The sequence below is a fragment of the Oreochromis aureus genome, linkage group 14 (assembly GCF_013358895.1).
Source record: "Oreochromis aureus strain Israel breed Guangdong linkage group 14, ZZ_aureus, whole genome shotgun sequence".
NCBI lineage: Eukaryota > Metazoa > Chordata > Actinopteri > Cichliformes > Cichlidae > Oreochromis > Oreochromis aureus.
The window spans coordinates 28,493,104-28,513,411 of NC_052955.1; the positions used below are offsets into that span (position 1 = coordinate 28,493,104).

Genomic DNA, 20,308 nt, shown 5'->3' on the forward strand with positions numbered 1-20,308 from the left:
CAGAGAAAACCTCAAGTAAAAACTGGTTTTTACATTATTAACCAACCTATTGGTGCCCATTTAATAAAAGCTCAGCATAAAGGTCTCTACCGCTTTTTTTTTCTGTCATTCATGGTGACAGTAATTTTTTCTCATCTCATCCACTGTTCTATTTTAGCGTTCCCCTCCCCACAACCACCGAGCAGATGAGAGAGATATAAAATGATGCTAATGCAATGATAATGTGCAATAAAAGCTTTAAAACCAACTTAACAAACAGGAAATAGAAGAAAGGGAAAGTTGTCAACTGTAGTTGACTGCTGTTTGTCAATAAATCATAAGTAAAACATAAGCTACTACAGCAGTTAGCAAATTTGAAATTGTTCCAAACTGCTGATTCGTTATTCTTATGTCCATTCATGCCGCTAACTCTTTGTCAATCAAAGTATAGCCTCTGGGTTTACTAATGCATTGCCACTGATGTGTGACGTAGTAAACATTAACAATACCCAGAACTCAATAGATCAGCCTGTTGTCACATATACCAGTGCAGCTGTGCAAGTCAGCTCTGGTCCTATAGCAACTGTCAGGTTTTGAAACTTTGTTCTTGTTTTAATGTGTAACATTTCTGCATTCACAGTGATATTAAAGTTTATCTTTAGTTGTTTTCAGTTGACCCCCATAATGGCAAGAATTGCATAAGTGAGAGATTTTTAGACTGAAAAATGAAACGCAAACATTTTCAGCCATAGAAAAAAGAAAATGCATCCTCTTTAAATTCTTAGATTTTGCACATCAGGGCATAATAAAAATAATCTGGTGCTTGGCAGGTCTTCAAATTGGGTAAATGCAACTTAAAGTCAACTAGAAAACATGACATGTTACACAAACAAAAACCTAAGCTAAAATGCAGAAACAGTGTGTGTGGGGAAAAACACTAAGTACACTCCATGATTCAGTAGCTTCTAGAACAACTTCTAGCAGCAGTAAGTTGAAGTCATCGTTTTCTGTATGACTTTATCTGTCTTACAGAAAACGATCGCACCCTCTCTTTACAGTGTTGCTTCAGTTCATTGAGGTTTGTGGGCATTCGTTTATGCACAGCTCTCTCTGTTTCATCCGGGTTGAGGTCTGGACTCTGACTGGGCCCTTGCAACACCTCGATTCTTTTCTTTTTCAGCATTTCTGCTGTGCATCTGCTGCTGTGCTTGGGATCATTGTCCTGTTGCACGACCCAGTTTCAGGACATTGTTTCATCTGGGATTAATCAAGAAGTCTGAATCAGAATGAACCAAGCTTTCGCTGTCTGGTGGTCTCACATTTGACTCTGGAATACTTTAGTATACAGAGGAGTTCATGGTTGACCCCGTGACCTGTAGCTGTAAAACAAGCTGCAATCATTAGCCCTCCACCACCATGCTTAACAGTTGGTGTGAGGTGTTAATGCTGATATGCTGTGTTTTCACCATACGTGCCAGTGTAGTTTTGCAAACCTTGCCACCATCTTCTTTTTAGAAAGAGGAGTCTTTCTCCTGAAAATCTTTCCAAATACTTGTTCATTCTTTTTCCAAATTGTACTGTCACAAACTTTAACATTTGTCCTGCTGCCAAAGAACTGTAGAGTCTGACATGTAGCTCTTTGGTTTTTTGCAGTCTCTGAGCATTACACAGTCTGTTCTTAAGGTGAATTTGCCCAGATGTCCACTCCTAGGAAGACTGGCAACTGCTTTTTATGGTTTCCACATTGAGAAATTATCTTTTAAATGGCAGAATGATGGACTTGTAACCCTTCCCAGAATGTGGAAGAGAAGTAACAGTTGCTGCTTTGAGACAGTTGCTGATGTCTCTCCCTCTTGGCATTGTGTATACACACACCAGAATGTTCCAGAACTTCTGCTTTCATAGAGGTGCTCACACTTGCTGATGATCATTTAATCAAGTGCATTTGATTAACTGATCATCAGGCTGCTACTTGCATAGAAACAGTACTTGCTTTTATTTATTTGTTACAAAATACTACTGCGTTTTGTAATTTCTGTCAAATAAATATTGAAATGGTGCATTGCAGGTCAGTTTACCTCACAGTAGACCTTTGACCACCAACTATACTCATTCTCGCTTGTTCCCTTTTCTACCAAAAGAGATAACTTTGTTAGCTAATTTAGACCTCTCCCTTTTACAGCCCTTTCTACGGAGAGGACTTCTACTTTGAGATCCCACGCCCATTTCAGTGTTTATCCTTCTATGTTTATGCCAAGAGTGTTTTCCAAAGGGACCTACCTGTTGGTAAGTAACATTTAAGAGGGCAAGCAAGTATATTTTCTCATCTCTATGAATGTGTTGATTTTTAATGTGTGTGTGTGGGTTTGTGTTGCTTTCTCTTTTAGGCAAGGTGTCCATCCGGAAGGATGACCTATGTAAATACAGTGGGAAGGAGCACTGGTTTGGCCTTCAAACAGTAGATCCTAATTCAGAAGTCCAGGTAATTTCTAGGAAAGCTGATGACTCACAAATGTCATGTAAAAATTTGACCCTGCTGTACATCGCGTCCTTTTTTACTGCAGGGTTACTCGTATTGCATAAAGTTCCACTCGCTTGGTCATCAGCACAGCACAGTTAATGATGATAGTCTTTTACAGCTCACAGTACCCCAACCTAGCGAGCAGGAAATCTGCTCGCACGTAGTCAGAAATTTGCATGCAGATAAGATCATTTCCATGTCAAAATAAGGCTTAATAACCTTACAAACTCAACTCTTCTCACTCACAGTCCTACGGATGTCACCATCCCCTGCTCAAAAAACACACTGTCCCAGTCTTTTTGCATGGAAAAAGAAAAGCAATACGCAAGTGTCAAGTTTATTAGTGGCAGACTCTTAATGTCGTAGCACGATGGCAGCTGAAAATATGCAATGTTTGTGGCACAGAAGTAAAGACATTTGTCTAACTGCACATTTAACCTGTTTAATAGACAGCAAGTAGCTTTTTAACCAACACCACCAGAAAAATATACTTGCTTCTATAACTGATACCATTTTTGTTCCCACTTTTTCTTGTTATAAAAGTAATTGTTCTAGCCATCTTCATGATTTAGACCAAAAGTCTTAAAATTTGTATTTGAAATTTAAGCACAATTTGAAAAGAGTCATTTCAAGTCTTTTCTCCTGCACATGTATCTGATGTATAATTAAGAATGCATGCACACGAGGAGAAAGTTGCTTCTAAAAATGATCCTGGACTAAAATACTTTATCGACTTATCAGGTGGTTTTTGGTCCGTCATCTTCTTCTTCTTCTTTTTTTTTGTTTTCCAGCATTTTATTTTTATCATTTTTTTCAGGAGTGCAGTTCTCGTTTCTGTCACATATAGGGCATATATATGGGCTGCTCTGTTTCGACTGTACATCACTATCTTTGATCAGATCGTTTTTGTGGCGTGCTTGTATTGGGTGAAGCTATAGCACACTGCCACTTCTGTGCTGCTGCAGCTAACATGTTGACTCTAGCTGCCATTAGCCCACGCCAAGACTATTCTGGGTATGTGCCGCTACACTGATTCACTCACAAGTAGACACTTTCAACAGCAAAGTTACATCAGTGAGCAATGGAGGTGTTGTTTCAGTACCTCTCTGGTTTGATTTGCAGCCAAACAGGGATCTGTGTGAACACCTTGCAAGCAGTGTTAATTTTAGGTAACCTGCTCAGTTAATAGGGGTCATGGCTGGAATGTGAGCCTTAATTTGGTGAGGATGCCGGCTCATTTGGATGTATATTGGCTTAAAGGCCTGTGCTGCATGAGAAAGGAGTACTTGCCATCTCAGCCAAGTGCTGAATTGCAGAGACGGAGTGCAAGTGTGGGGGCGTTTTGTTTAGCTCACCCTCTGTTGCTCTCTCTCTCACTCTGTATCTCTCTCTCTCGTTCTCTCTGACACTTCCGAAGGCAAGACCGGCAGCCTTCACCACATCCGACCCCCCCTAAAGATCTTTTTGAGTGATTTTTGAAAAAAAAAAAAAAAAAATTTTAAATTCACAGCTGTTGTGGCTCTTGTCAATCTCCTGGTTCTCCCGTTAACCTAAATCAAGATAGAGTATGAGGCGGAGCAGGACTGCAGGTCTTGGAGAATAAGCAGAACCCATTTTGAAATATGACAGCGAGAGAAATGTGCAACTTGGTAACAAACAAACATGGTGTGCAAAAGTATTGCATATCACCAGTACTGCAAGCCACATTTTTATCTTGTTTACAGCCTACATAACTTTTGACTTGTGCCTTCACTAAAGACTGTAGTCTCATGGCCTGAGTAATGTGTAACTTCTTAGAACGTCTCCTCTCCTCATGGTCAACAGGGCAAGGTTCACCTGGAGATGCGATTGAGTGAAGTGATCACAGAGAACGGATCAACAGGCCAACACATATCAGTCCGGTGAGTTCTACGAGTCACTTGTTTCCTGTCAAGTGTGCTGTGAGTACAGTTAGTTTGAAACTTTGCAGGGAAATCATGACAGAACTCCGAAGCTTGAGTCAAGTGAGTATTTTCACTGGCTAAAGATCAAACCTTCACATTAAGCACAGCAAAACAAGTCTCCAACATAAAAGGTTACATGTATATATATTCACATGCATGGTAAAAGTTTGAGTAATGGTGCACAGCATACAATCCTAAACTGACTGTCCACACTTCTCATTCTGAGCAACAACTTGTTTGAGAAAGTAATATGTTTAAAGTTGTTTAAAAAAAAAAAAAAAAAAAAAAAGAAGTCATCATTGATAAAAGTTTCAGTATCGCTTGCTAATCTTGGGCCTCGGTAGCTTGTTTTTTGTGTGGTTTTAAGTGTGTCACAATATTCCTTTATCATTCACCTTTACTTCCGAGCTGTACATTTCACATCACACAGTTTTCACAAGCACAAACCGATATAAGGGCAGATAATGACGTGGGAGGATGTTGAGAGAGAGAGAGGGGGGGAAAAAAAAAAGAAAGCGCCCATTGACAGATTAGGCTGAGCATGTAAATTTACACACACGTATGTGCATGTGTATGTCAGACCTCTTGCTGTTTACGTATGTTGTTTTGCACCCCCACCATTCATGCTTGGAGAGCAGGGTAATGAGAAGGAAGTGATGGCATCTGAGCAGGAAGCGTGCGCTTCTCACTCTGCAACCGCTGTGGTTTTCTGCTGCTGTCATTCAGTGTTTGAATCGGATTGTTTGTTTAAACCGTCGGCCTGCTCACTGTGCGTAATTGCTCTTGTTTTTCTCCATCGGGTCAGCCAGACAAGTTCACGAAGGGCGTGAGGCTCATCGTCCCGTTGCAGGAAGATAATCGGAGCAAAGTTGCGTCGAGTTAAAAATGATGCAAGAGCGAGGCTTTAGGGAATATTGTTATGACAACCTTGAAGATGATACACAAACATCTTTACATTCAGCTGCTTGGCTTCTCCCTCCGGCCCTGCTTAGCATAGCAGGCTGAATTCATTCTTATTCTCTGCTGACTTGTGCTTAGCAGCCACATCCTGTTTAGACTGCTCACAGTGCCTGTTGTCACCTGAAACACCTGTTTTGTTTTTTCAAAAAGATCCTTTTGTGACGCCAGTCAAACGTGAGGTCAGAGTTTCTAATGATATACTGTAATCTAGTTTAATAATCCAGTGCTACTTTGTATTTAAATGTAGTTCATGCTCCATGTTGTTTTTGTTTTTTCCAATAATATATAAACCTTAATATAATACAATATAATATTGGTTTGTAGTGTATGTTTGTCAGTTGAGCCTGATTCCTCTTTTGGTGCAAAGTCATTGACATCTAACATAACTAAGCAGGTTTGTGAACGATAAATGGAGTGATGCAATGACATTTTTAATGATTATGTCTTTAAGCTTAATGTGCAAAAGCATTTACGGTTTCTGTTTTGGACAGAGGGTGTTTTTCTTATTGTTCCGGTAGTGCAAACCCTACAGGGTTTAACACCAAAAGCATTTTCACTGAGGCGTCTGTTGAACCAACAAGAAATTATTTACCATTCACGCACCCACGGCACGGCGTTGAAAGCTAATCTCTCCCAAGGTCTGGGTCACTTTAGGGCCTGTCAAAGTGTTACTGTGTGAAGTATTGACGGTTTTGCTCCAAGGTGAGCAGCTCCTCAGTGTTTAGAAAGGTGGAATCACAAGCTGTGACAAGAATGCTATAACAGTGTAATATAGTTGCATTTATTTTATTTTCTCTTTCTCTTTTATTGTGTTTTTATTCAGGATAATTGAGTGCAAGGAGCTGCCTTTGATCAGTGGACAGAACTGTGACCCCTATGCCACCGTGTCACTTGTCGGACCTGCCAGGTAACTGAATTTCGCGCAGATAACAAATAAGTTCTTAGTGTGTTACAGAATATAGAAGTAGCTTGTTTGTTCCTTTTTTTAGCTTTGTGTAATCACATAAGTAACGACTTTACCAATTTCCTGAAATAAACAGTGCACAGGTTTTCTACACTGCCTTTAAAACTATTGAGGAATATGTGCAGAAATATTGTGCAGTGTGACCTGAAGCACAAGGTCCCTACATATAATCTCATCTAAACCAAGGTTGTTATGGTTAAAGCTAATTGTGGAAAAAGTTTGAAGTAGTTTTCTTTTTAACTAACTGGAAGAACGTTGTGAACTTGCACAGCTGACTAAAATAAAGTGAAAACAGACAACAAATGTCGTTAGTTTTAGTCTTTCTCAGCCTGCCTGAAGAGGCTTTGTCACACATATTTGAGATGTGGGAGTTATTATGGGGTTTTTTTGTTTTGTTTTTTTAGTTTCAGTTCATTTCCAGAGTGGATTTCTTTTCAGTTTAGTTTTTATTGTTTGAATTTTTTTTTTTGAATTTTTAATTGGTTTCACTGTATTAGTCTGTTTTTTTTGTTGTTGTTGTTTTTTGGGGGTTTTTTTTTTTTAAACTATCATTGTATGGAGGAAATATTTCAGAGGCAAGATTTAGGAAACTCGGTACAGGTATTAGAACTAAAAAAACAAAAAACAAAAAAACCCCACATCCATCAAAGCCTCCTCAGGCAAATTGTAATTTTGTATTTATTTTTTGAGCCAAACTAAAAACTACTAAGACTAAGGATCTTTCATCTGCTAATCGTAAAGTATAAAGTGCTTAAGTAGAATAGAAAAGCACTTTAAAGGAACCAATCAATTTACTGTTCCATTATAAAGACTAGCACATGCTACAGTATTGTATGGTGTATTTGCGCTGTTGGCAAACTGGTAAATTTAATCTCATTGAGATTTTTTTTTCCAGTAGATGGTAAATATACTGGTTCTTATGTAGTGCTTTTGTACTACCTGAGCACTCCAGCCTCTTTAAACACCTCTCCTCATTCACCCATTCATACAAACACCTTTTTCTAAGTGCTTTCTGTCTAACATTCACACACGTTCGTGCTCCCGTGGATGCATCAGAGAGCAACTTGGGGTTAGCATCTCGCCCATAATGTTTGGCATGCTGACTGGAGCAGACACGAATCAAACCACCAAGATCGCAATTAATAGATGAGCTTTTCTGAGCTACAGCCTCCCGTAGTGGTGGTAGATGTTGTTTTACATGCTGGAAATGGGGCATTTTAGCTAGACGCTTTCAAGGCTGTTAGTAGGCATGTATAATTCAACTTTTGTGAATATAAAGTTGTTTTATGGAGTTGTTTTTGTCATGAATTCAAGTAACAGGATGCATGTTACAGATGTTAAAAGCAGGTCTTTTTAGTTGCTAGGCATGATGACATGATTTCTGATATAGTTAGGAACCTCGGGCAGCGTGAGCTGTACCTGCGTGCCAGGTTTAGTTGCTCAACACCTGATCGTGTAGGAGGAGCTCGCAGACAAAGAGCAAACACGCAGACAGAGATTTTGTGCTATTGTAAGATTGGAAAGACTGAAACTAATTAAAACTATCTGGAACAAACCACACCTCTCTTGAAATGAATACAATATCAAAAACAAAGACTCAGAACTAGACTGGTTTAAACAAATTTTTATTTTATTTTTTAGTGAACGTCATGAGTGAGCTGACTAAACTTTCCAAGAATACAAAGACTATGAGCTCAACTATGAGCATCCACTTACAGCTTGCCACCATCGTGAACCTTGTTACAGATGGCAAGATTACATTTTAGTCATCTTAAGTCACTCCCTGGCAATGCAATAGGAGTCACATGCTTCTCTTCCCCTTTTCTTCTCAATGTATCCATACCTGAATCCTTAAATTATCTGAGAAAACGGCATTCAGTTTCTGTAATGTCTCCCCTCAGGTCTGATCAGAAGAAAACAAAGGTAAAGAAGAAAACCAGCAACCCTCATTTTGAAGAGACCTTCTTCTTTGAGGTAAATCTTGTAACACATGTTACCACATCATAGGTTTCAAATGGTCTGTTGGTTACAGCAGATAATTGTATATATTAACCATGACATGTTCATATGCAGGTCACACGGTCCTACTCTAGAAGGACTCAATTCAACGTGGAGGAGGAGGACATCGAAAAACTTGAGATCAAGTGCGTTTTGAAGTTTTTTTCCCTCTTTTGTGCACGCTTTACGCTTTCTCGCTGTCTAACAGACACACACACGTACACGCTTCCCCTTTATAGTCTTGACAAAAGAAGAATAATTTCTTAACGACTTCAGGTAAAAAACAAAAAAAACAAAGCAAAACAAACTATTTTAATTTGGTGTGTTCTGACTACTGATGGAGAGCCTTTGATTTCTGGTTAAGGATATGTGGGGCTTCCATCACAGTGGATTCATAGCTCACTGGGTAAGACTAGTCAGAGTTGACGGTAAACACTCGTGCATGGTGTTGAGGTTTGGATTTGAGGTGGTGTCATTGCACACATTGTATTGGTTTTTATGCACCAAGCAGGTAAGCACCGCTTAGTAGTGATTTTTCTTTTTTTCTTTTAAGCCCTTTTTGCCATATTTGAAGTGGGTGGTTGTTTTGTGCTGAACACACAGACACAAAGAGCAACATTTATTTTGCCTTACTACTTGTACATGTAGTTTGTAGTAACAGTTGTATATTCGCAGATGAAAAACATTCTTTCAGTCCACATCCTTTCCCTTTTTTTGCAGAGTTGATTTGTGGAACAATGAGAATCTGGCTCAGGATGTTTTTCTGGGGGAAACACGGGTCCCTGTCAAGATCCTACAAAGCGACCACATTCACAAAGCCTGGTAAGGAGCAGACGGAAGTATCTCACTATCCTTTAGGAGTTTATGCATACTTATTGAGCACTAGGTGACAAATTTAGATTTTCTGTCCCCTTGTTTTGAAAAATGGGTTTAAAGTGGAATCATCCCTCCTTCAGGCACATGCCTGTAATAAAGACAGCAGTTTCTTCCCATTTTAAATGGCAATACTGAGATAAAACTGAAATATTCATGAGCTTTGGTTTACACCCCTATTACCTCCTGTTTACATAACTCCTAAAAGATTTTCCAAAATAGATTCAGAAGGGTCAGTTTTACCTACATGTGCTCGACTAAATCCAGCACAGTCTGGTGCGTCTGTGCCTTTAAAAATTTACTAGATGGGGGAAAAAAACAAAAAAAAACATGATCATCAATCTGTCATGGCCTGATTACCTTCCTCTTTACCAAACCGGGTTTTTTTTTTTAAAATCTTTTTTTATTTAAACACTGGAAGGTGGAGCCGCTGCCTTTGGTATTTCACTGTTCAGGAGCCCAGTCTTGCGTGTCTGTTTGCACTGTTGCATTTTCTTGCTTTTACAAGGTGATCTTAAAACTCTTCCTAGATTTCTCAGAGTTCAGCAGTTTTTCCACTGTGTGGGTGTTTTCCTTGCTTTGCGTCAGAGTAGGAGATGTGGGATTACGCCAGATAGCAGTTTGTTAGTACATGAGGGCTTTGAGTCGAGTGCGTGGGTGGCTTATGCATGGTGGCAGTACCTCATGTCCTGTGTTTATGCTGGAAGTCGTCCATGTTGCATTCATAAAAAGTGTTGGGTACAGGTGATCTGTTAAAGTGTCTCTGTCTGTGTGCAGTGATTACAGATCAAGGGGATTATGTGCAAACCTGCAGTGACTGCAGGCCAAGTCGACATGTATAATGTTGTTTTACCCCACCTGTTGGCTTATGGAGAGATGTGCAGGCACTATGGGAGGAATATTTATTGATCACGAGGCTGACTAATATGTTCTGAATCGGGGGTGGGGGAACTCCAAGCCTCAAGGGCCGGTGTCCTGCAGGTTTTAGATATCGCCCTGGGTCAACACACCTGAATCAAATGAATGAACCTGAATTAGTTCATTACCAGGCCTGTGGAGAACTTCAAGACATGTTGAGGAAGTAATTTAAAAGCTGTTTTGGATCAAGGCCTCCTCTAAAACCTGCAGGACACCAGCCTTTGAGGCCTGGAGTTCCCCCACCCCTGGTCTAAATGGATATTATAAAAAGACTTTTCCTCCAAGTCCAGATTTTTGGTCATTTTGATCTTTTCTTTCTTAATTTAAATTTCCAAAACTGTCAATTAGCGGTTGAACAGCCTCACAAATTTAGATTTTCTTTCCCCTTGTTTTAAAAAGGGGTTCAAAGTTAAATCATCCCTCGTTTAGGCACATACCTGTAATAAAGACAGAAGCATTTTCTTAACATTTTAAATGCCAATGTCGAGATAAAGCTGAAATATTTGTGAGCTTTGGTTTACACCCCTATATGCTGTTAAACAAGCCTAATGATTGAATTCCTCTTATTTTACGTGAAAGCTGTCACACCAGCAGGAAAGAATTGGCAGCGTAGCAAAGACGGCTATTTAGTTGATATACTGAGATAAACAGATGGGTATATCTGTACTGAGCAGCATTTAGAAACCTCTTTTCATCCTTGGTTTTTCTCAGTTGTTGCTGTAAAATATCCTCCAGTTATCGTCTTGCTTTGCAATCTATTTATCATTTATTTATCATGGTTTTGTCTTCCATTTCAAGATTTCATGCTCATTGCTTTAAACCTTTGTAAAGTGGGCTTAAATCCTTTGTGATGCTGCATGTTTACTGCACTATTCCTATGCACTATATACTTACTCTACTGTATGTTTATAGTAGATATGTATATATATATATATATATTTATATACTATCTTTAGAAAGTATATATGTTTTCTAAAGATGCACCCATTGAACTTTTTTGGCTGCTTCAAATTTCCGTTTTTCTCAGTGTGACCTGCCAATACCGGCATTTCCTTTCGATTTTCCTTCTAAAACCAGCACATACAAACTAATCAGCTTTTATTTACTGATTTTTTTTTTTCTTAAATAGTAAAATAACTTGTTAAACCTTTACAGTTTCTGCAGTAAGTTACAGGATCTTCTGAGTATAAAGTTTTCTGCTACTGCAAAGAGGTGTAAATAATTAAGTGAAAATAAGTTGCTGTACCTGACATGTATAATCTTCCCAGACAAAAGCCGGTCTAGTAGATTTATAGAACAAAATAAATGTCAGGTACTTCCATAATTTTCCAATATATTTATAACTTCACTAGATAACCGGAGATCAACTCTGTTCTCTTTTTCTCCCGTCTCCATAATTCTCCTTGTAACTGCTTTAATCCTTCTGCTCATACTGAGGCTGCCGGCTCTTGGCTGGCTCTGACTTCTGGATAGGTTCAACCACTTTTTTTTTTTTTTTGTTACCTTCGTAAACATGTCCTTATTCATTTAAGTCAGGTTGATTTAAGTGTCTGATTAGGTTTGTTGTTAGGAGCCTTTTCGTGGTGGTCCCCCTGCAGCTTATTTTGGACAACTTTGTGGCCGAACTCACAGCTGGGACCGTCCGTGCTAACACCGTGTAAGCTTGCGGCTGTGAATGTGCCACTGTGCACATGTTATGTATTTATGAGATATACTGGCTTGTAATCAGATGTATGTGAGGCTGTCAGAGGGTTACCAGTGCGAGCCGGTGACTCTCGACTGGGAATCGACTGATTGCAGTTCCTGGTTGATTCAACGTTACGTGTTTTTTTTTTTTTTTTTTTTTTTTTTTTTTTGTTTGTTTGTTTGTTTGGTTGGTTGGTTGGTTTTAATATTTTCCCACTTTGAGGATTTTATGCATCTCTGTTGTTAATTCATCTGCTCTTTAAAGTGGCTGTTACTGATTTAAGAAAATGGGACAGTGTGTTAGTTGTTAATTATTAATTATTAGTGGTCATAAACTGCTTCTTTGTCTGGACAACCCCCACTATAAACAAGCACTCCCACCTCCACCACACCGCACCCTATCCCTGCCACCCACACACCCACCAATATCAGTCATGATCTATGTAACCCTCATCACTTTCTCAACCCTGTCCTCTAATGTGTGACTTTCTATTGTGCCCCTTCCTCCTGTTTTGTGTATATCCCTCGTGTTGTATATACTCCTCTTGTCTGCTGTCCTGCTAGTTATATTTTCATACCATGCTCAGATGGTGTGGAGCTCCCACAATTTTGTTGTACATGTAAAATGACAATAAAATGCTATTTTGTTAACTATCTGGCATCTCTACTAGAAGCTTGTGCATTCAAACAAAGAGAGCTAAGAAGTCTTAAGTTAACTGGATGAATACACACCAGATGCACACTGCTGCGTGCTCAAATAAGCAACTCCTGATCTTTATCAGCATTAAAGATAATAACGTGTCAGATGTTGTGTTCAAAATTTGTTTCCATTTTCCTCTATTGGCTGTGAAGGGGTGAAAAAAATTATTGCAGGTTTATCTCTGTGTTTGACTTTACTGTACTCAAACCTTTTCAAACAACTGTATTCTGCGTGGGTATATATGCACAACTCATCATATATTTAGGTAAGACATGGGATAAAAGCACATTTTGACAAATAAAGATGCTTTCTTCTGTCCTGCAAAGTGTTTTTGGAAGCTTCAGTGTTCTTTTTGCTTCTTTTTTCTGGTACAGTTGGTCTGTGATGTGTTAAACAGTTGGTATCAAACAAGCAGATCAGCTTTTTTTACTTTATGTGTAATCTTACTTGGGTTGTGTTGTAGAGTTAATATTTTATGGAAAGTGTCCAGGCTGTCTGTGACTGACACACACATGTACTCAGTTATCTGGTTTCGTGCTGTCTCGGTTATGTGATAAGTCGCAGGTTCCATGTGTTCAGAGGATGACTCATTAGTCACAGCACAGTAATGTGTTGTTTCTCTTATTGTGACCCATAAGGTATCTCCTTCAGCCAAAAGGGAACGGCAACAAATCCAAGTCTGATGATTTAGGATCCTTGCGTTTGAAGCTGACCTACATAGAAGACACAGTGCTGCCATCTGCCTGCTACACGCCACTCTGCACCCTGCTGCTCAAATCCCCAGATGTGAAGGTGAGACAGAAGCTTTAAGTCGAAGCAAATCCTGATGAGAAAATTCCACATTGAGACGATGCAGAGATCTGATATTGTTGTTTTTTTCACTTTTTTTTCCTTCTTCAGCCCATCTCAGCATCAGCAGCACACATCCTGGGGGACATTTGCAGAGAGCGATACGAGGTCGTTCTGCCGATGGTCCGACTGCTGCTCCACAACAATCGCTTCGTGCCTTTTGTCTCTGCTGTGGCAGCACTGGAGCTGGACAACACTCAGTGAGTACCTTTTTACACCAAGCCAAATAGATATACCGGACAGAAACATGCAAACAGATGTTACTGCACTGCAGTCGCGCTGCATTGTTACTTGTGTTTTACCTAATAAACAGTTCAACTTTCTGGCTATGACTAATGCAGTAAAACAGGAAGAAGCTCTAAAATTCAATAGAGCTTCAAGAGTGAATGTGGTTTTAATCACTCGTCTTGACTCAGACGTTTGATTCTGAAACTTCATAAAAATTCTAGTCATAAAATAAAGTCTAATTGGTGTCTGTGGAATATCTGTGTCCATGCAGGGAGGCTAACACTATATTCCGTGGCAACTCGCTGGCAACGCGCTGCATCGATGACATGATGAAGATTGTGGGAAAGAATTACCTATCTGTTACCTTGAAGCCTGTAATAGATGAGGTATGAGTAAAAAGGAGACACACACACACACACACACGCCCACACACACATCCTGTGTCGATGCCAGAATGGTCATGAATCACTGGGGTTAGAATGGAAAAATCCACTTAAACATCTGCCCTTCAGCCTCAGTCTGCAGATGTGCAGATGTAATTGGAGGGTTTGGATAGGCGCAGGGTATTTTCCTTTAAACTGTTTTAAAACTGTAATTTTTTTAATCCTGTTTGGCTTGTTGACACTGGTCTAGATGTACAGGTTGAAGGCCACTGTAATTACCACAGTTTCTTGCAACTGTATCTACAGAGCGTGCCTTATTGTGCACTTAGTCTTTTCTTTTATCTGTGACTTACAATTGCTAGTTAGTTTGAGTTCCACGTAAAACAAAAGACACAGCTGGGGTTGAAAATGCCTTCAGTCCCTCCTGTCACTCACCGTGTCTAGCTGGTGTCCCTCCAATTTCAAGAAAATGTGAATACATTTGCAGCTCCACATAGCAGGAAATCTCAGTTCTTCTTCACTTGTAATTTAAAGATTTGATTTGAACTAATTGTTCTTTGTTTGCTTGCTTGATTTTTGTTTTTTTCCCCTCATATCTTTAACAGATTTGTGAATCCAACAAAACCTGTGAGATTGACCCTATTAAACTAAAGGAAGGTGACAATGTAGAGGTTAACAAGGTGAGTGCACCCATCTCACTAGATTTATCAGTTTTGTAATAGGATTAATTGAAGGTTTGCTGGTCGTAAAACTGCGAAAAAAAAGTGTTTTGCCACTTTTTAGCTTCTGTTTAGAACATTTTAAAGTGATGCTAATAATTTGTGTGTTTTTTACTTTACCTGTGCAGGAAAACCTGCAGGGTTACGTCCAGAAAGTCTTCTCCTCCATCACCCAGTCAAGTTCTAACTGCCCGCCACTAATGTGTGATGTCTTCAGGTCTCTGAGGCATTTGGCCTGCAAACGCTTTCCAGGTAAAACGTAGATCCAGCGTTAAAAAGAAAAACTGCTGTGGCAAAAGGTTATATCCACACCCACAGCAGGTGTGACGTAAATGTCATTTTACTCTAAAACTGTGCTGTAAAATTATGCAGGGCTTTTAGCAGATTACTATGTTGCTGCTGGCTAAATGCCTTAGTAGTCCACAGCAGTATATTAAACCAAATTATATTTGGGATATTTATATATACACTTACCAGCCTTTTCATTGCTTACACCTTGATTTTACTGTGTTGGACCTTTGCTTTTGACAGTTTTGAGCTTTTCTCATATAAAATATCTCTATTTTAGAAGCCATTTTTTTGCCGATTGAATTGAATTTGCTGGTTTCTCAGGTGTTTCTTTCTCCTCTTCACAGGCGACCCACATGTTCAGTACTCAGCCGTCAGCAGCTTTGTGTTTCTGCGCTTTTTTGCTGTTGCTGTTCTCTCTCCTCACTCCTTTCAACTGCGTTCCCATCATCCTGTAAGTACACGTCACCCGCTCTCAGCGCTAATGACCACTGAGTGTATGCACTGGAGTTCTCAGTCGGTTAAACCTTGGTGCCGTTGTGCATTTTCTGTAACTGCAGGATCCTGAGATTTCCCGGACACTCACACTCATCTCAAAAACCATTCAGACTCTCGGCAGCTGGGGTAGCTTATCAAAAAAGCTGGTAAGATTTGTATTGCTGAAATTCTAGTGCGAGCTACATGTTGTCCACTTTATAGTAATTGACAAACAGAGGCATTTTCCAAATGCATTTTTTTTTCCTGTTATGCTAATTAAACCCACTTTGTTTTTTCTCTTTTTAGTCCAGTTTTAAAGAAACCTATATGTATGACTTCTTCAAATCATTCCAGGAAGAGAAGTGTATCGAAAAAGTTAAAAAGGTATTTTTTTTCCCCCCCTCACATACTCAAAGGTCCATAAATGGATTCATCATTTCTAATGGCTGTTATCGTTTTGTTTCCAGTTTCTGGATGAAATCTCCTCCAACGTCAGTAAGGAGTCCAGTGGGCTGGAAGACGCTGTCGTTCTCAAGGAGGGGTGAGTGTTCAGTTCAAGTCTGGGCAGAACTGAGAACTCTCACTTGGTAATAAAGAAGTCTTGGGGGTAGCTTTGGCATGGATTGCCAAGATCAGTTCTGCACTAGACATAAAACAACGAGTGAATTTTATGACACAATAACCGTTGAGGGCGTTCACTATGTCCTGTTAGAAGAATCTAATTACATCATTTGAGCATAAAGATTACTCTGAAGTAATAAATTGTACTTATGTTATTTTTGCCTCAAGTAAATCAGCTCAGATTTGAACCCTCAGCCTGTCCTTTTATAGGGAAGTACAGAAACGTGCTCAGGGGAGAAAACCCCCTGGAATGAAAACTTTTAAGAAGAGATGGCTCAGACTGACCAACAGGGAGCTCTCCTACCACAAACATAAAGGTGAGACCAGTTCACTGTAATCTCATACTCGAATCTGATGAAAACTAATGAGATAAACATGTATGCACAGGTTACACGCAATGCTGAGTTCCCGATACTAGCACTAGATGGCGCTAAAGTAATTGCTTATACATATAAAATTAAGATATTAAATGGACTGGTTCTTTTATATAGTGCATTTCTACTGAGTATTCAAAGCACTTTATACTTGCCTCATTCACCCATTCATACAAGCACTTTTTTCTGTTTATGCCTTTTAAAGTACTGGACAATAAGCATATACAAAGCATTTTTTAAGTATGACCTGATTTGTTTTTGTAGTTTCCTGTGTTGATTACTTGTGTGTTGACTTTGCATCAGCTGATTAATGAAATGCATCTTTTGAGGGCTTTGCAGAGTAAATACTGCCTTTCTGTGATACTTAAGGAAAGTTTCGAGTGCTCAGTCAATTATCAGAAAGGGAGGGTGTGATAATAAATAAGATTGATCATCAATCATTGGAGCCAGTTGATAGGAATATAAAACTGTCTTCAAGGAATTTCCCAAAAAACATGTTCAGAAACGGCAGCTTTTACTTTCAAGGGAGAAGTTTAAACGTTTTATTTTCTTCTACGCGTTATTTAACCTAAACAGTAATGTTGTTGAGACTGGAGGCTGTTTGTGTGTAAACCTAACAGAATGACTTGTTCTCCCCAGGGAAAGATGCCGACCGCACCATTAATGTCAAAAATATCCGGGCGGTGGAGAAAGTGGATGAAAGTGCCTTTAACCGCAAAAATGTAAGCCAGTTCCCCCTCTCACATGGCCCCGTCATCACTTCTCATGTATTACCCGTTTAAAATGGAAACGTCAGTGCCAGTGTCACTTCCTCCTGTGATTATTAATAGTGAAAACGGCGCATTGTTGGTCTCATGGGCACGTTAACTTTCAGATGAAGTACAAAAATGACAGTATTGTTGTTGCTGGCATCGCACACCTCAGTCCTTTCTGTCTTAGCGTAGAGGGGCGCTTTGTTTGTTGCACTCAGAATGACCTTTATGGGAAAGAAACGGTCACATCATAGTTAAACTACTTTGTTTCTCTTGCGTCAGATGTTTCAGGTGGTCCACTCTGAGAAGCCTCTTTATGTCCAGGCTGGAAACTGCGTGGAAGCCAGCGAGTGGCTGGAGGTCCTGAGCCAGGTCAGTCGTTGCAACGAGGGACGCCTGGCCACTTTCCACCCGTCAAACTACACCAGCGGGGCCTGGCAGTGCTGCCAAAGCCTGAGTAGCAACGCTCCAGGCTGCAAGCCCTGCACAACGTGAGTTTTTCCTCCACATCAACACCACAGCGAGGGGCGGGGCGGGGGAATGGTTCAGTATCCTCGCTGCCATCTGTGGGGCGTGTGTTGCAGATCACAATAAACGCTTAATAAAACTGCCTGCTGGTCTTATGTTTGACTGACAAACCTTAACCCTTTAATCATTATGATGAGGGCATTTCAAATGGAAAATAGAAAACTTCTAAAGCAGGATTTTTCAGGTGTGCCAATAAGGACGAGGCTTTTTAGGGACTAAACTGAGCTTTAATTGAGAAGTGTTTGATTTCATTTATCAGCTACTGACTTTGAGGACCGTCGTTTAGCTGCTCGGTGCTTCTTCACTGCCTCTGTAGATGTTTAGCAAGTTTACAAAGATGAGTCAGATAGTGCACTTTCATGCTAACGTCTGTAGTGTAAGTGATGTGTGTGAGTGTGGAGAGATGCATGTATTTAAGTTTGTTTCTTAGTTTGAGTTTTGTTTTTTGCTGCTTTTTCCTGCAAAGATTTCTCTACACTTTTGTTCTCTCCTGTTTCAGCACCATGCTGGCCAACCTGCAGCTGGATATAGACTGTGACCGAGAAGCAGAGAGGATTTTCTCACTCCTCTCAGCAAACGATACAAAGCTCCAGAGCATGGAGGGTCAGTATCAGTATCGTTTTCAGAAATGCTTCATTAGAGAGAGCAGGGTACAGTTCATATAAATGCAACTGACTCATGATGTGACGTTCAGTTTAGGGTGTTTAATCGTATAAGACTACCAGCCTTATGTATACATTATACCCGGTGTTGTGCAGAGTGAGGTCAGATCAGCTGGTGTTTGTCTCTCAGACATTTGCGAGCCTTTTTTTTTTAACCACCAGCAGCTGTTCTTTGTGGGATCAGCCATCAAAGCAATCAACGTATGAAGATGTCAGGTTTTAAATTCATTCATTCTCCACACTGTGGTGTGTTTCACACGAACGACTGAGGGCAACACGTTTAATTTCCAGTGTGGTGGGACAACTCATTTTTCAGCCTTCATTTGGTGATTTAAAGGTGAAGTTGGTCCAATAGAGCACCGACCTCTTAAATCAAAACCACAGACAGTATAAATGGTCACGTAGCTACTGTGACATCATCGTTTAGTAACCATCCCACAGATAATCCTCCTCAAACACACTATCGCCGAACTTTACAACATAGATTTAATTTATTATTAAGTGTGACCCAAAATGAGTGACTGAGCCCATATAGTCGGGAAACTGTTTGGATATCTCAATAAACATTTTCCCACAGACTTGTATAGTAACGGAAGTCCTTTTGCAGACACAGCTATCGCCATCTGGTGGCCCAATTTAAGACACGTTTACTCCGACTTCATTTGTCTGACCTCAAAGCTTCACTACGGTGGCTCTGAGAGGACAAACGGATTGCAAGATAAGAAAGCAGCAGCAAAATCTCACAAAACACAACAAAGTGTTTCTGGGGAGACGATAACAGAACACACGAGCTGTGGAAGTGACAGAAACCAAAACATGCACGGGACGCGCTTAAAGGAGGAAAACACTTGTTTTGTCTTGTAATTTTATTATTATTATTTTTCTTGTGTTTCATGTGCTTTTGCAGGAGTTTTTCTATGTTCTGGTGTTTTCTTGCAGTGCATTTGACCTCTCAGGGCCACCGTTTGCATCCACGTTTCATACAAACTATTAAACACGCGTCCTTTGTTTGTGTCACATGGTTTTCCCCATTGGGCTGAACACCTCGGACACCCAGTCTGCCATCTCAGTTTTTGTACTTTCACTCTGGTGTCTGTGTAAAAGAGCGAGGGTAAACTGTTTTACACACACTGCTAATGAAGCTGTTACTTCACTATATCGTCATGTAGATAAAAACCAGCTCACTTCCGAGCACTTGAAGTTGCACTTTGTAATGTTTGTCCTCTCCACAGATGCCTGTGCCAGTTTGGCAGTGTATCAGGGCCCTCAGCGAGAGCCGGAGGAATACTCAAAGTTCACCATTCAGGAACCCAAAGAGACCTTTCACACACTGAAACAGCTCCGAAACATCATGGAGGAGCTGCAGCGGCAGCACAATATCAGGAATGACGTACGGCAGTACGGCAGCCTGTAAGTCTCCATGTTACATTTTTATGATACACCACTTTTACGCAGTATGAGTATATAATGCAGTGATGGTAAATGATGTGGACATCTTATTATTAATACTAAAACACATTCGGCAGTGTGGATGCTGAAAGAGGAAGTGCAGAACATGATGTCAAAGAAAACTGGGCTAATTTTCAAATAAGACGCTAAAGTTGTGATCTGAAGGTGCACAGGGCAACATCTAATATCCCCATGTTGTTGTTGTCCCTGGATCATCATCATCATTAATGTTGGTCCAGGTTTTAATACTGCAGGGACCATTAATACTGTTGTGATGTCACAACATGGAAACACCATCACGTCACACAGCAAACCCTAACCTTAATCCTAACTCTGACTATGGCCCCTCTATCCCTAACCTATGATGATAATGATGATCCAGGACGAACACCTGGATCTCAGCTACACCTGAGGAGCAGTACAAAAGTTTTGGACA

General features: G+C 40.1%; 1 protein-coding gene across 2 annotated transcripts in view; it reads left to right on the plus strand.

Annotated features, from left to right (window-relative positions):
• Positions 1–20,308, plus strand: part of rasa2 (RAS p21 protein activator 2) — a 32,129-nt gene that overhangs the window by 8,162 nt on the left and 3,659 nt on the right. Inside the window, exons 3-24 of one of the 2 annotated variants that reach the window (XM_039622644.1) lie at positions 2,162–2,265; positions 2,367–2,461; positions 4,325–4,401; positions 6,227–6,310; positions 8,269–8,341; positions 8,441–8,511; positions 9,086–9,187; positions 13,181–13,334; positions 13,443–13,591; positions 13,891–14,005; positions 14,608–14,682; positions 14,850–14,973; positions 15,357–15,463; positions 15,570–15,653; positions 15,793–15,870; positions 15,954–16,027; positions 16,318–16,424; positions 17,121–17,203; positions 17,516–17,724; positions 18,261–18,364; positions 18,589–18,639; positions 19,656–19,833. In XM_039622644.1, coding sequence (XP_039478578.1) covers positions 2,162–2,265; positions 2,367–2,461; positions 4,325–4,401; positions 6,227–6,310; positions 8,269–8,341; positions 8,441–8,511; positions 9,086–9,187; positions 13,181–13,334; positions 13,443–13,591; positions 13,891–14,005; positions 14,608–14,682; positions 14,850–14,973; positions 15,357–15,463; positions 15,570–15,653; positions 15,793–15,870; positions 15,954–16,027; positions 16,318–16,424; positions 17,121–17,203; positions 17,516–17,724; positions 18,261–18,364; positions 18,589–18,639; positions 19,656–19,833 — 2,298 coding nt within the window. The remainder of the gene's footprint in view (positions 1–2,161; positions 2,266–2,366; positions 2,462–4,324; positions 4,402–6,226; positions 6,311–8,268; positions 8,342–8,440; positions 8,512–9,085; positions 9,188–13,180; positions 13,335–13,442; positions 13,592–13,890; positions 14,006–14,607; positions 14,683–14,849; positions 14,974–15,356; positions 15,464–15,569; positions 15,654–15,792; positions 15,871–15,953; positions 16,028–16,317; positions 16,425–17,120; positions 17,204–17,515; positions 17,725–18,260; positions 18,365–18,588; positions 18,640–19,655; positions 19,834–20,308) is intronic. The other variant, XM_031752707.2, reaches the window with a different exon arrangement.